The 15,643-nt window shown below is 33.0% G+C and overlaps 1 protein-coding gene across 8 annotated transcripts in view; it reads left to right on the top strand.

Annotated features, from left to right (window-relative positions):
* UBE2E3 (ubiquitin conjugating enzyme E2 E3) overlaps positions 1-15,643 on the top strand; it is a 100,556-nt gene that overhangs the window by 82,086 nt on the left and 2,827 nt on the right. For all 8 annotated transcript variants that reach the window (XM_074302970.1, XM_074302965.1, XM_074302964.1 and 5 more), the window contains one exon: positions 13,263-13,395. In XM_074302970.1, the coding sequence (XP_074159071.1) occupies positions 13,263-13,395 (133 nt within the window). The remainder of the gene's footprint in view (positions 1-13,262; positions 13,396-15,643) is intronic.

Raw genomic sequence — 15,643 nt, 5'->3', positions numbered from 1 at the left:
TGCCATAATTTATTCAGCCATTCTCCAATTGATGGACATCCATTCAATTTCCAGTTTCTGGTCACTATAAAAAGGGCTGCCACAAATATTTTTGCACATACAGGTCTCTTTCCCTTCTTTAAGATCTTTTTGGGACATTAGCCCAGTAGTAACACTGCTGGATCAAAGAATCTTGATTCTTTTATAAAACAGGCTACCTCCGTGGTATCAGGCTGAAATAGAAACAGATTTCTGTCTATATTGGTGTAGAAAACCACAAATTTACATTATCTAAGTTTTACTTTATTTTTATTATTTTGTTAAACAATTATATTTTAATTTGATCCTGCTTGTACAAGGGAGTTGTGCTGAATTTGACACTTGAATTAGATATTCATTTCAGCTTTATCATCTGTTAAGGTAAGACACATGCCATCTGTTTCTTCACTTAAGTAAGTTATACAAAAATAGGGCCATGGACAGATCCCTGGAGCACTAAATCATATTCCCTCCAAATTTGACATAAATCCATTAGTGACTGCTCTTTGGAGGCATTCAACCAGTTCTTAATGCATATATCTTTACTGCCATCTAACTCTTGTATCTCCATCTTATCCACATTGATATCAAGAGATGTTTTGTCAGAAACCTTGCTGAAATCCATGTTTAAATATTTTTATGACAAATCCCTGCTTAACCAATTTAGTGACCCTGTCAAAAAAGGATTTTAAGTCCATATATAGAGTATCTCTTGAATTTTAAACAAAAATGTAACTTAACCATGATAGAAGAGTAGCAGGGAAACAAGATTAACCAAAGTAAATGTCCTGGTCCTATTCTAGAGTTCCTAAAAACACTCATTAATCTTTGATCTGTCAGCAACAAGAGAATTTTGTTTGCTATCATGTGCCACAGGATTTCCCAATTAATTAATTAAATCCAATAAACACTTTGGTAGCTCTAGTGTTTAGCTCAGTCAGGAAGATTTAAATTTAGATCTTTTTTTTTTTTTTTTTTTTTTTTTTTGTCCCTTTACTAATTGTGTGAAAATGAGAATATCACTTTTTGACTTTTTTGTATGTGCATCACTTAACCTAGTGCTCATCACATAATAGGTGCTTAATAATATTATAGTCATCAAGTAAAGATATTTTCCATCTGTAAAATAATCATCTTTAGTATTTATTTTATAGGGTCTGATAGTGTCATAATGGAATAAAATGTTAAATTGGGTTCCAGCAAGAGACTTCTTATAGAAGGGATAGGAAAGGGGGGAGAAGGGGAATCCCTTCCCTCATCCCTCTTTCACTTAAGGAATTAAAAACCAAATTAAGGATCAAACAGTCAAGTTTTCACTATAGATATTTGCTTTTTGAAAATCTATTTGAAGAAAGAGTGTGCATATGTTGAGGGAATTTGCTAGAAATATGCCTACTGCTTCTCTTTCCCCCAGGGGGGATAAAGTCCAGGATATGAATACCTGAATTTATAAAGCATTACTAGTTATTTGTACATTTTGCAAAAGGATTCTTTATTTTTTTCAATCCTATTAAGGCATTTAAAATGAATCAAATTGAAAAATTCATTTTATACACTTTCCAGAAACATTCCATGTATATAAATCAAGGTATTATAGTTCTTCTGACACAAACTAAGTTCTTGATAAATGCTGTTTCATTCATTCATTTTTCCTACAAAGTTGGCAGCCCATGCTGGATATAACCAGAATTTTTTCACTAGGTCTTAATAACCTTTTCTACTTTCTACTTATTAGTTTTCAAATTATAGGAAAATCATTTGAGGAGCCTGTAATGTGTATAGTATGGAAGAGCTATAGTAGCAATTAATACTATCTGAAGATAGGTCCACCAGTTCATTGATTTATTGTCTCAGTTATTTCTTATTTTGAAGGAGATTGTACCTTAAACCTAGGAAGATGCATACGAATCCTTCTTTAATGAATGATATCTTAAAACAGTTTGTTTTTTTTTCTGTCTGTTAGAGATTTTGATGAAATCTCTTCCCAGTGCAAATTTACTCTTCAGTTTGTTCTTTGGTTTACTGTGGCTAGGGCGGTGCCTGGAAATGGAGAGAAGGTTAAGTGATTGGTCACATAGCTGGACTTGAAATCTGGTCTTAAATCTGGTTTTTCTTCACTGGCTAGCTATGGCTTCCGAGTCTATCTGCAAGCATTTTTTAAAGCCCTTATTATGTAGTTGGTGCTGGGAGTAGCCCCTCCCCCCCTCCCAGCTCACTTTGTAGTGGATGTGGATGTGCTCCCCTGCTTATTTTCTTGTAGGACTCTTAATAACAGTTAGGGGAGAAAATCCTTTTGGCCATTTGAAATTAACAGCTTAGGAAGTATATAATTCTCTTTCCTCATTCTCCAGATTTATAATAATAATTTTAATTTCTTGTTAGGATTCGAATGTTACTTTCTCTGTTCTATGAGGAGCTCCCTAAAGAGAATGTACGTATTCCTAGGATGCCTTTGCATTCTACTCTAACAATGGTTGTACCAGAGGTTATATTCTTGAAGCCTGCAAAGCAATATTCAGGGGTTCTAGAACCTCAAAGAACCTATCTAGAAGGGAGTTAAGAGAATTTCCTAAAGTGGCAAAAATTTAGTTGTAAAAACCACAATCAACATTGCAATAGTTTTTGCCTAAATTGCAGTTTTTGTATAAATTGTACTTTAATATATAAAGTGAATTGAAAAAAAATTCCAAAGGATTTATAGATTTTTAGTACAAATAGTTTGTATTCCAAAGTTTTTTGGTTTTTGTTTTCTAAGTTGACAAATTAACACTCAGCACATTTTCCATATAGAAACGTTATAAAATATGATAACTTCTGGTATATTAAAATAAGTGGATTGTCCTGGTTATCTTCAGAGGTTCCTTCCAGCTATAAATCTGTTATCTCCCTAAAGCTCATTTATGCCACAAATATGTGGCATATTTATTCATTACATAGTTGCGTTATAATGTTACTAATTCTTAACAACAACAACAACAAAAAGCCCTGTGGGTCAGTGACCTTTACACAAATTAAAATATGAGACTCTCGAGGTTTTAAAAAAGGGGGGAGGGCAAAAAAAGGATTTATTACAATCTCTAAAGAAAGGGCAACTTCCCACAGACTAGGTGTCAGTAGAGGAGTATAAAGCACAAACTGCAAAACACAAGATTAAATAGACCCTAAATGCAGAAGCCCTTCCCTTCTCTTCCACCTTTTCTTTCTTTGTCTGGGGTAGTCCAGAAACAAAAGAATAAATAACAGACCCTTAATTTAAATTTCCATAGAGAACTGCTATACAAACCTATGTTCTTGGATGAGAGAATTCTGTTACCTGAATTCCCTAAGCCATCATCATCACCTTTAAGTGCTAATTAAGAGGTGGGGGAGAAACTGAAGGGAAGTGTTCATCCAAGACAATCAAATACCTGCATCTTTTTTAGCTGTAGCTCATCTTGGTTTTTGCAAAATCTCTAGTCATAGTTCAAGGCAACACTGCCATGAGGAGTCTTCCCCCTATTTATCCCATTCAGCTCCACCATTTGTACCCTTTTTTTTCTCCTTTTAAATATTTGAGTCAATTTTTATTAATATCTTTTGGTTTTCACCACCTGCATTTCTGAATGCATCCTTCCCACCTTGCCAACCCAGCAAGCATCCCCTACTGTACTAAGGAAGAATATTTCAGACCAGGATAAACATCTGTGAGTAAGAGCTAAGTTAAGGGAATATCTCCATTACTCTTATGAAAGATAAATCTTTATTCATTGAGACAGATTTTTGTAAAGACTATTTAAGTTGAAGTGGTTGAGTATTTTAGTTTGAGTACTGTTATATGGATGTACCCATAAATAACAAGACACTGCAACTTCAGTCTTAAAAAGTCTAATTGGATTGTGCCTACAACTTTGAATGTTAAAACTCAAAAGAATTGTGAGTATTCTTGGACTTGATCCTGTTTATCTTGTCAGCTGGTGTCAGATAATGTTATTACAAAAATTTTCCACCTGTATTTACAAAACTGCAGTTTGCAATTAAGCATTTGCTCTCCAACTGTGTTACTGTCTCATGAATTTATACTGTAGTCTTAGCTACATTTCAGCAAATGTCATAATATGCCTTAAGATAGACAAAACACAAGTTATATAGTAATTACTTTAAAGATCTGATTGCTGGATCAAGGATGCATTAAAAACAATGCATATTTAGATAGGGAAAAAATTTAAATAGACAACTAACTAATCAGTCTACATGTCTCTTGAAACAATGATGTGTAAAATAACTATTAAATCACAGAAGGCCACTAAGCATTTTATAGAAAAATTAGAAGATTTTGTAGACCAAGTGATAGGACTTCCGAATGACATCACACAAGATTTTTTTCCCCAGGGAATCTGTTAATATTTTGTTAGCAATATAGTTTGCACAATATTAAAAACAAATTACAAAAGGGCAGAATGGCATCCTTTGATTGTAAGTATAATATATCACTTAACCTCAGTGCCCTGGACAATTGTTTAAGATGATAAATTACTGGCAAATTGTTAATTGGATGGGCATTGGGGTAGTTTCCACTTTGGGGATTATCTTCACCAATGAAATCACAGTTAATAATACTGCTTTGCTTCTTTATATTTCTTGACCTTTAGTCTTTCAGGGATAGTCCCCTTTTCAGGTTAATAGAAAAATGTTTTTGGGGCAGCTAAGTGGTCCAATGGTTAGAGTCAGGAAGTCCTGAGTTCAAATATGGCCTCAGACACTTAACACTTCCTTACCAGATCCTGGGCAAGTTACTTAACCCCAATTGCCTCAGCAAAAAAGAAAAAAAAAAGTTTTTATATAAAACTTTACAATTTTCTTTTGAGTTGAGGAAGTAAAATGCTTTTTTGAAAAATAAGTTTGCTGTAAATGAAGTTTTCATATTTAAAAAATACAATAATAACAACCCCCCCAAAACCCAGAACACATTGCTCTCTTTATGGGAGTATTCAGACATTTTGTCTATTACTAATCAGAAAGAGATAATAGTAGTTACTCTTTTTTTCTTTTTTTAATTAAAGCTTTTTATTTACAGACCATTGCATGGGTAATTTTTCAACTTTGACTCTTGCAAAACCTTCTGTTCCAAATTACCCCTCTTTCCCTCCACCCCCTCCCTTACATGGCAGATAGTCCAATACATGGTAAATATGTTAAAATATATGTTAAATCCAGTATACATATATACATATTTATAGTTATCTTGCTACACAAGAAAAATCAGAGCAAGTAGGAAAAAAAAAACTGAGAAAGAAAACTAAATGCAAGCAAACAACAACAGAAAGAGTGGGCATGCTATGTTGTGGTCCACACTCAGTTCCCATGGTCCTCTATGGGTGTAGGTGGTTCTCTTTATCACTAAATAAGTGGAACTGGTTTGAATCATCTCATTGTTGAAGAAAGCCATGTCCATCAGAATTGATCATCGTATAGTCTTCTTGTTGCCGTGCATAATGATCTCCTGGTTCTGCTCATTTCATTTAACATCAGTTAATGTAAGTCTCTTCAAGCCTCTCTGAAATCATCCTGCTGGTTGTTTCTTACAGAACAATAATATTCCATAACCATAATTTATTGAGCCATTCTCCATTTGATGGGTATCCATTCAGTTTCCAGTTTCTTGCCATAGTAATAATTTTCAACTATTTAATTGGCACCAAGAAGTAGTACAATCTCTTTGCTAGACTTAAAAAGAAATTACATGGTAACTATGTCTAGATAGTCTGAGACACAATGTACAAAAAAAGATGATGTTGTAATAACCAATTTGAAAAAAAATCATTCTCGTTAGAGGAAGTTTTCTTAATTTTAAAAGCATTTACATTAAAAATTGTAGTCGTATTATCTTTATGATAAAACAAATTTTAATTATTAGTAAGAGTTATATATGTAGCAATTTCTAGAGAAATCAAATACAATAGAATTTTTACTATTTCATATAGTCGGTCTTGATAATGTTCTATCAGTGCTGAACAAAGTTGCTTATTTTAGCTGTTTTTTTGTGGGAAGTTTTTAGGTACCTAAATTAAGATTTTTTTTTTATTTGCTTGAATTTTTAAGGATGAGACATTCTGTTTTTGTAGCTTGTTTAGTTATGTGAAAAAAAATGAATATGACATTTATTTCAATTCCCTAAAGGGTACCCATACTGATAAACTTGTCAAAAGAGTAATGGTTTGGAATGCAGACATCTTAGACTGAATTAGAATAAGATATATCTCAAGCTCAGGCATCCAATTTTTTTTCACTTACAAACTGTTCCTTTTAGACTACTCTCTCTCTTAATAATTCTCTTCCTTGAGGAGGTGCCAGTAACACAAGATGATAAGAGAGAAGATATTGTGCATTGTGAACCTATGTTTAATTTTTACCCAGTTAACCAAAAATCATTTTACAACTCATAATGCTTATCTTCTTTTTGGTAATCTTCTCCAGTGGCTTGTTTAAAGAGAAATTTCAATTGTAAAAAATATTTTAGTTAAATTAAATTTTTATTTTTTGCTACTCTTATCATTGTCAATGCTGAAAATGTATTATTAATGTGAATAAAAATCATTTTGAATAGAGACTATCTACTCACTATATTTTAATCAGTTCTCTTGTCTTCTGGGTCACTGAAGGGTTTCTTTGTAGTTTGACAGACAAAATCATGTAATCTGATTTAATTATATGACTGATTTATAGTACTGGAAAAAACAGTATTGAAAAAAAACTTTTGTTATAGTTGGTTGTTTCATTAGTCAGATTGAATCTTATTCACCTATTTAGGAAAAGATAGTTGATATAACCACATCGAAGTAAAAAAAAATAAATGTAGTATTTACACAATGAAATAACATTAGTATAAGTAATTCTCAAATTGAATTGCTATGTAGAAATTTGGGTTGCAATATAATACTAGTTAGAATCTTGGTTAAGAATTTAAAGTACTTCAGAGCTTGGTGTGGATTTAACTTTTCTTGTTCATCCAACTGTTTTTATTCTTAAATACATTTCTTCTCAGAAATTGACAGAGTAATAAGATATCCTGGGATTATTTATCCTCCTAAATAGTATTACAGCAATTATGCTGTGTTTTAAATAAGTAGTTTTTTTTTTTTTTTTTTTTCTCTCTTCTGTCAGCTGTATTTCTAGTTATTGAAGTTCCTTTGTTGAAATTCCCACATATTGTTTTTTGGTGGTTTTTTTGGGAGGTGGGGTAAGAACTTGAGGATAGTTTCACCTTTTCTAACCCTCCCAGGTAGGGAGTATGGAAATAACAGAGAAATTCTAGCTAGGTTCAAAACAACAAATAATCTGAACTTCTTAGTATTTCTTGTAAATTTAAGGAACCATTTCTTCAAAAGTGGTGGTTGGAGGAGGGTTTGGAAATAGTAGTAATTACGAAAGGACAATAAGGGGACAAGTGTATGGTAATATAGAGGAAAGAAGGACAAGCGTGGTATCCTAGTCCAATTTCCAGTTTACTACTTACTGTTTTTTTGATTTTGGACAATCACTTCAACTCTGTATCCCAAGTGACCTGAATGACTTTTCAAATCCCTTCTAGTTTTAAATGTATACTAATATACTCTATACACTCTATAAATTCTCTGTCTCTTTCTTTCTGTCTCTCCATCTCTGTCTCTCCCCTTCCCCTTTCCTTCCCCTTCTTCTTCCCCTTCCCTATCCTTTTCCTCCCTCCCTCTTTTTTTCCTTCCTTTCATTTATACTCTGTATACCTCCTAGGACTCTATTAATAGACATGGAAAAACTGAATCTTAGTGAAGGGAACAAGAGATGGAAGCTTCTTTAGAGAATAGGCAGGATTCATTAAGCACAAGAAGCTGACCATTGTTGTAACTTTCTCAGACATAAAAATGTCTAATTTATATACATTCCTTAGGACTTGCTGCTTTCTTTTCCTCCCTCCCTGCCTTCTTCTCCTCCTCCCTCCCTGCCTTCTTCTCCTCCTTCCTTCCTTCCTTCCTTCCTTCCTTCCTTCCTTCCTTCCTTCCTTCCTTCCTTCCTTCCTTCCTTCCTTCCTTCCTTCCTTCCTTCCTCCCTTCCTCCCTTCCTCCCTTCCTCCCTTCCTCCCTTCCTCCCTTCCTCCCTTCCTCCCTTCCTCCCTTCCTCCCTTCCTCCCTTCCTCCCTTCCTCCCTTCCTCCCTTCCTCCCTTCCTCCCTTCCTCCCTTCCTCCCTTCCTCCCTCTCTCCCTCTCTCCCTCTCTCCCTCTCTCCCTCTCTCCCTCTCTCCCTCTCTCCCTCTCTCCCTCTCTCCCTTCCTTCCTTCCTTCCTTCCTTCCTTCCTTCCTTCCTTCCTTCCTTCCTTCCTTCCTTCCTTCCTTCCTTCCTTCCTTCCTTCCTTCCTTCCTTCCTTCCTTCCTTCCTTCCTTCCTTCCTTCCTTCCTTCCTTCCTTCCTTCCTTCCTTCCTTCCTTCCTTCCTTCCTTCCTTCCTCCTTTCCTCCTTCCTTTTCCTCCTTCCCTCCTTCCCTCCCTCCCTTTTTCCTTTCCTCCCTTCCTTCCCTTCCTTCCTTCTTTTTATTAGTATCACCTCTGAGAGTATTTTTCTGCCTTCCCCTTTCTTTCTCCCTCTTTCTCTCTATCAACTCCTCTCCTCTCTTTCTTCCTCTTCTCTTCCTCTCTCCCAACTCCACTTGACTTGCCTTTAATTCAGCTGGATGGCAAACCGTTTTAAAGAAATTTCTCTAGAGTTGGAGTTGGAAGTCCAATCTGTCTTTTTTTTTTCCTTTTTTAAATCAAAATCTGAAGCCCCTAAAAGAAAGGACTTGCTCAAGTTAATGGTAAAGAAGGAAATAGAATCCAGTTTTTCTAATTTCCAAGCCATACCATAGTTTCATTTCCTTAAATATTAGAGTAGCACCTCCAACTCCTCTAGAAGTTTAAAAGAATCTCCATCCCATTCTCTCTTGGCCAGTTTTCATTTCTTAGCTCATTCTTTTTTTGTGTTTCCCCATTTCTACTTTCCGTTTTTCCATTCATAGTTGAGTAAATATTTATAGCTATGATTCAATTCTTTCACCACATTCATGGTTTGGGGGCAGACTGTTAAACCTAATGCATTGTAGTCTTTTTAATATCACTATTGTGTATGAAATGCCCTTATTTTATTTCTAATTAAATTGGGCTCTATAGATTCAATAATATAAGTTTTTATAACTTTTTTTGTATAGAAATGAATTCTAAAATATAGGAATTTGACTTACAAATGTACTTTTGTGATATACTTAATTTTTAGTTGTAGATTAGCTGTTTCTATTTTAAAAATTTTGATTTTTCTTTACTTTAGAAACATTTACTTGTTCTATAATGTATTCTTTATGAATTAGAAGAGGGGGCTGTAACAAGGACTAGAGTTTGAAATATTTGAAAATTTGATTTCAGGAAAGGAAAGGGCATAGAAAATACTCAATTAGGAGTTTTGGAAGGATAATTGACCTTCAGTAAGAGGAGAAAAATTAATAATCCAGATTGAATAGGAATCATACTGGGCTATTAGAAAGAGAAAGTGGTTTTATTTTAATGATTGCTGATCTTTAAAATTAACTCTGTTTAAATTCTAACTAAGATATGTATGACCTAAGAATTTATGTCATTGTAAGATGTTTATTCCTGTTAGTAAGCTTTTACTGTCATTGTGGAATAAAACTAGTATGGTAAGGTCTTTTTGTTTGCAAAATGTTACCTGCATATAGTAGGAAGATGGGAATATTCACTGACGTTTATCAATAAGAATTATATGAGAGAATTTATTGATTTGAAGATTTTCTTATTTATTCTCCTGCTAAAATTCAATCCAACTCATTTAAATTTTAATTAGCAAGAATTTTCATTTTCTTTCTTTTTTTTTTTTCCTCATCCCTAGCTAAACAAAAACAAGTCAAACAAAAGATTTTTCTCATTGACTGTATTCAAAAATGCACTTTTTATTCTGCATTGAATCCTATTACCTTTTTTTCAGGATATCTTTGATCCTCTGGATTTGTAATCTTGTATTGATCAGAGTTTTCAAGGCTTTTCAAAGTTTGGGAGTTTTTTAATGTTACTATGTACCAGTGATTCTCTTGATTGTGCTTGCATTGTTTGTTATCAGTTCATTTAGATTATCAAGAGGTCCATTTCATCAAAATCATTTATTCCATCATTTTTGTAGTATAATAATATTTTATAACATTCATATAACGTAATGTTTAGCTATTTCTTAATATATGGGCATTCCCCTGTGTGTCCAGTTGTTTTGCTGGTACAAAGGAACTGATATGTTTTCATGTCTATCTCATTGGTAATTTTGGAGTATGTGGTTAGTAGTGGAACGCTGGGTAAATGGCTATGAAATTTAGTAACGCTGGGCAGAGTTCAAAATGCTTTGCACAATGGCTTTATCAATTCAGAAGACCATGAATAGCATATTAGGTGTATGTATACATTTTTAAGAAATCAGTTTATTTTTCATGGGGAGTAAAATAAAATTGCCAATGATATTGTTTTTGGCTCGACATCAGGCCAAAAAATTGATAAAATAGAAAGTCTAGAGGTAGGAAAATGAAATGTCTGTAGAAAAAATTAATTATAATAATAACTAGTTTTTATGTAGTTTGGTGGTTTACAGAATATTTTGTAGCTCTAATCTCATTTGGTCATCAAAAAAACCCTATCCCCATATTGTAACCATAGCTAATAAGTGACTTGTGATTTAAACCCAGAATTTCTGGTTAGAAAAACTAGTCTTTTCCATTTTATCACTGCTGCTTCCAATAAATTTAATGCTTAAAATTTCTTTGCCACAGTTGCCTCTGTTAGAAATGAATAGTGTTTATGGTCCCTGGCAAAGAGTAATTATACCCAAACAATATTCAAGCAATGAGAAAATGGATTACACTAAGATATTAGTCATTGTGCTATTGTTAGTGTTTAAAATAATGTCACTGTTCAACAGTAGGAGCAGCTGTTTACTGAAAATTCCCAAGTTCAAATTTGTCATTGTTTTTGAACTTTATTTACCTATCTCATATGGTTATTTATTTATTATTATTAGTTACACCAGTGTAGAAAATATGAATGGACTTTAAAAGGAGCTTAAGAACTAAATAACAAAAAACCTTTAGGACTGATGTATATAACACATTTGGCAGAGTAGGAAAGAAATAAAAGAATAGTGATTCCATTCACAAAATAACTTGGTTCCAGATAATGAAAATATAAGGAGGTGCTAATTAATGAATTTTTCTCATTGATTTTTCCCTACTGTTGGCATTAGCTCCTGTTATTTTTGTAAGCTAAGTAGGTTCATTCCACCACTATTGTGGTATATAGACAGCTCTGCTGTATTTTATTCATATCCAAGTTCAGATCCCAGTCTTATTTATTACAGGTTAGACCCAAGGCATAATACTTTACATAGAGAAAAGAGAGTTGTACTAGAGACCCTTGAAGTTAAAAAAAAATTATATATATATATATATATATGTATATGTGTGTGTGTATATATATATATATATATATATATATATATATGTGTGTGTGTGTGTGTGTGTATATATATATATATATATATATATATAATTGTTCTGAATTTAGTTTTATTTTTTCATTGTTGTTGAAGAATGAGTATACCAAGTAAATTAATATTGCAGTCAAGCTTGAAGAAAACTTGTTTAATTGCCCAAGAGAGGAAATTATTTTTTTAAAAATTGTAGGTTTGTGTGTGTATGTGTGTCTGTATGTGGGGTATTCTTTCATTAAAGTAGTCCTGGCAGAACCTAGGCTTGTCAACAGCTTGCTGTACTCTGTAACAAGCCACTTTCCTTCTGGAAACTTTCATGATGAGCACAACTGTGAATTCAAAAGTGAACAAAAATGATTAAGCTTGTAGGTAATACTTTGTAGGAAAGGTGAAGCAATACTTGGGTCCTTAACCATGCGTTCTTATAAAATTAATCAAGTTAACAATACCAACCATAGCAAGCAATTATATAGAGCCACAGAATGTTGTAACTGTAGCTAGTAAGTGACTTGATTTAAACCCAGGCCTTCTGATGAGAAAAATTAGTCTTTCCATTTCATCAGTGCTGCTTCCAATAAATTTAATGCTTAAAAATTCATTAGGGCTTATTATGAACACTCAAGAAAAAAAAAAGTAATTTGTGTTCATACTACTCATTTAAGAAGGCATAGAGGTGTGTGAGCTTTTTTAATTTGATTTAAAAAAAAAAACAAAAAACTTGAACCTTAAATGGGTAAGTTTCAGTTATCTGGAAAGCTTATGCAGAACTATTACCTAACTCTAATGGTGCTAGTTGGCTAAGAATTTGTAGTTGGTAATAGTTATTGTAAACATTGAAATTAAAAAACAAAACTTTTTTCTTAAATATTTATAATTCAAGCTGGACTATATTCAGTTACTCATTCATGAGTGTGCATATACTTGCCATAAAGTATTTAGCACCCTTCTTTGCTTATCTCATTTTAATATTAGCATCACCTTTCCCCCATTAAATCCACTACATATAATTTATATTTTACATTTTTATTAAAAATAAGTCAAGATATATCCAAGTGATTTTAACATTGGTCTAGTTTTTCAGATATTTGACTTTGGGCCAGTGTTATTAATATGGCTTAATGCTATCACTATTTATATCACTTATTTTAAAATCGTGTGTGTGTGTGTGTGTGTGTGTGTGTGTGTGTGTGTGTGTGTGTGTGTGTGTAAAGCAATTTATCTGAGTTTATATATAAACTCAGATAAATTGCTTTACCTTTCTGGACTTCAGTTTTCCTGTTTCTGAAAGATGAAGTTGGACAAGCTCTTCTCTAAAATCTCTTCAGCCTTTAAATTATCTGTGATTGTAAAGATAAAGTTTTGAATGTACATATAATATGAAGCCATGCTCAGAAAGTCAAAATAATGAAAATGTGGGTGATATATCAGTCAATAGTATCCGTTATATAAACTCCAGGATTCTTTAGCAGTCGGTATTCATCTATAAAGCATTGTGAACAATATAAAAATATGATTGGATTTTGTGTTCATTGAATTACACTCATTTTTGAATAGAAATATATATGTTGAGAAAGACCGGCATCAGAGGATAACAAATTTATTTCCTTTAAAGTAATCTAGGCTTTTTTTAACCCTCCAAAATGCCAATTTACCCTAAATAAGTGAGTACTTTTAAAATACTGTTTACTGCTAATACATTTTTTTTTTTTCCTTTCTTGATAGTGCTGGGCCTAAAGGTGATAACATTTATGAATGGAGATCAACTATACTTGGACCACCAGGTTCTGTATATGAAGGTGGTGTTTTTTTTCTGGATATCACATTTTCATCAGATTATCCATTTAAACCACCAAAGGTAAGCCTCTTTTTAGTATTTGCCCACTTCTCTTTTAAAAAGTTATTTCAAATAGTAAAATGGAATAATTTGATTATGGTGAGTTTTATGTAATGATATTTTAAGGGAACATATAGAATTGAGGAAGTCAGGCAGCTAACATGTATTGAGCTTAAAAATGGATTGAAGGAAAGAAGCAGACATGACTGACAGAAACAAGAGGGTTGGCAAACCACTCAAATCATATATTTATTCCTCAGAAATGCATTCTTCATTCATTATTCATTCATCTAGCAAACTAGAATCAAGTCATTCTGCCTGATACTGAGAAAGATTACAAAGATAAATGAGACATGGTCTTTGCCTTCAAAAATTTTATAATCTAATAGAAAATGCACATAATGAGAAAAGTCAGAACAAATATATATGTGGAGTCATAAGCATGTTTTCCATCTTATTTAAGCAAAATATTTTCATGGAAAAAGATACCACGCTACCTTGTTGTCTATAAAATCAATATCCAACTGAATTTTAGGAGTAGAGTAGACAAAGATTAGGGAATAGCTTTGAACCCTTTTCACACAGAAGGAAAAGCATTTGGAGTTTAGTTTGTATCTAACCAATGTACAAAGTACGAAGAGAGACCAGATTCAAAAATAGAGTAAAGCTTCCTGAGTGGTGAATGCTAAATATGAATAATGTCCAAACCTTCAAAGAATGGGAAGACTAGAGAAAAGTCTCTTCCAGGTTTAGATCTATGATTTGTGAACTAACAATTCCCATGTGAAGAAGCCTAATTTAAAGTCAGTAGCATTGTTAAGAGATAATATAAAGGCAGTTACCTTGCCATTTATTTCTTTAAGATATTTTTTCCTTATCCTGCTTTTGTCCTATTTAACATCTGTATAGAGAGTATGTGTTCCTTATTTTTCAAAAAAAAGTTTATTTTTGTCTATGGTTGAGTTAGTATAGGGGGAGAAATAGGTCTTTGCTATTTAAAAATACAATTAACACTACTAGAACAGCTCACAAGGTTCCTGGGGTCCTAAGAAGCCCCTACCACAGTGTTCCTGGAAGATTGAACCTTAGAGAATGAGCCTAGTCATATTATCAAGGATAAAATCTCTAATTGACTGAAAGCCCAAAGCGGTAACTGCTTTCATTCTTCTGCCCATTAGCCTTCAAAACTAGTACAATATAAATGTACTATACTGTATAAAAAAGGCCAGGCCTTAAGAAAATAAGCCTATGAGTATACTGGATTATTGACATTTATTTCTACCTGCTCAGTTTCTCCAAGTAGAAATTGAGTTATTGATGGTAAAAGGTCAATAAACAATTTCTTCCTAAACAAAATCCTACAAGTAAGAAAGAAAAATACCTTGCTGAAAGGAATGACTCTTGCATTCAGAATTCGAAAAATGGCTTTATATTTCACCCTTCCTCCCCTCCCCCCCCAAAAAATTATAGTACCACATCAAGGGACTATAAGGGTAACAGTGTGATATAGCAGAAAAAAATGCTAACTGATATTACCCAGTACAACTTTGAAAAACTAGGAGCTAGTAACAAGCTGGTAACTGGGCTTCATTTTCCTCATCTGTGAAATGAGGAGATTGGAAAAGATAATCTCTGAGGACTTTTCCGGTTCTAAATTCTTTAATCTTTTCCTCCTTTGTGCATTTTATATTGGTTCTACTACACTTATCATCACTAATTATTACTTTTTATTGAGGGCTCTCTTTTTTTGGTTATTTAGAGAAGTAAATTTTTTTCTCACTTAGTAAAAGTGAATTTTTACTAAGTCACTGTAATTCTCTTGGTAAAATTCCTCATTATTTTAAGTGAGTGTTTCTAACAGTTTGATCTGGCAGATGAAAGCTTAATGTAATTCTTGCTACTCTCCTGTTCCTCTTGTATATTTGATAACGTCAATTTTCTCAAAAACAATGTGAATATCATTCCCTTTTATCATTCAGAAACACTTTTGTTGTTTAGTAATTTGCTTATGTCCAGCACTTTATGATCCCATAGAGCATATTTTCCATTGGTTTTTCTTGCTAAGAGTATGGGACTGGTTTACTATTATTTCCTTCTCTGGTGGATTAAGGTAAACAATGATCCATATCTGAGGTTTTCCCTAACTCTATGTTCAACATTCTATCCATTGAGTCATTTGGATGTCTGGAGAACATTCATCAATAGTTATGAATATTGGTTGCTAGAATGATTGATAAATTATCAGATATATCAATGCCTTATTTAAACC

The sequence above is a fragment of the Sminthopsis crassicaudata genome, chromosome 3 (genome assembly GCF_048593235.1).
Source record: "Sminthopsis crassicaudata isolate SCR6 chromosome 3, ASM4859323v1, whole genome shotgun sequence".
Classification (NCBI taxonomy): domain Eukaryota; kingdom Metazoa; phylum Chordata; class Mammalia; order Dasyuromorphia; family Dasyuridae; genus Sminthopsis; species Sminthopsis crassicaudata.
This window is presented reverse-complemented; position numbering and strand designations above follow the sequence as displayed.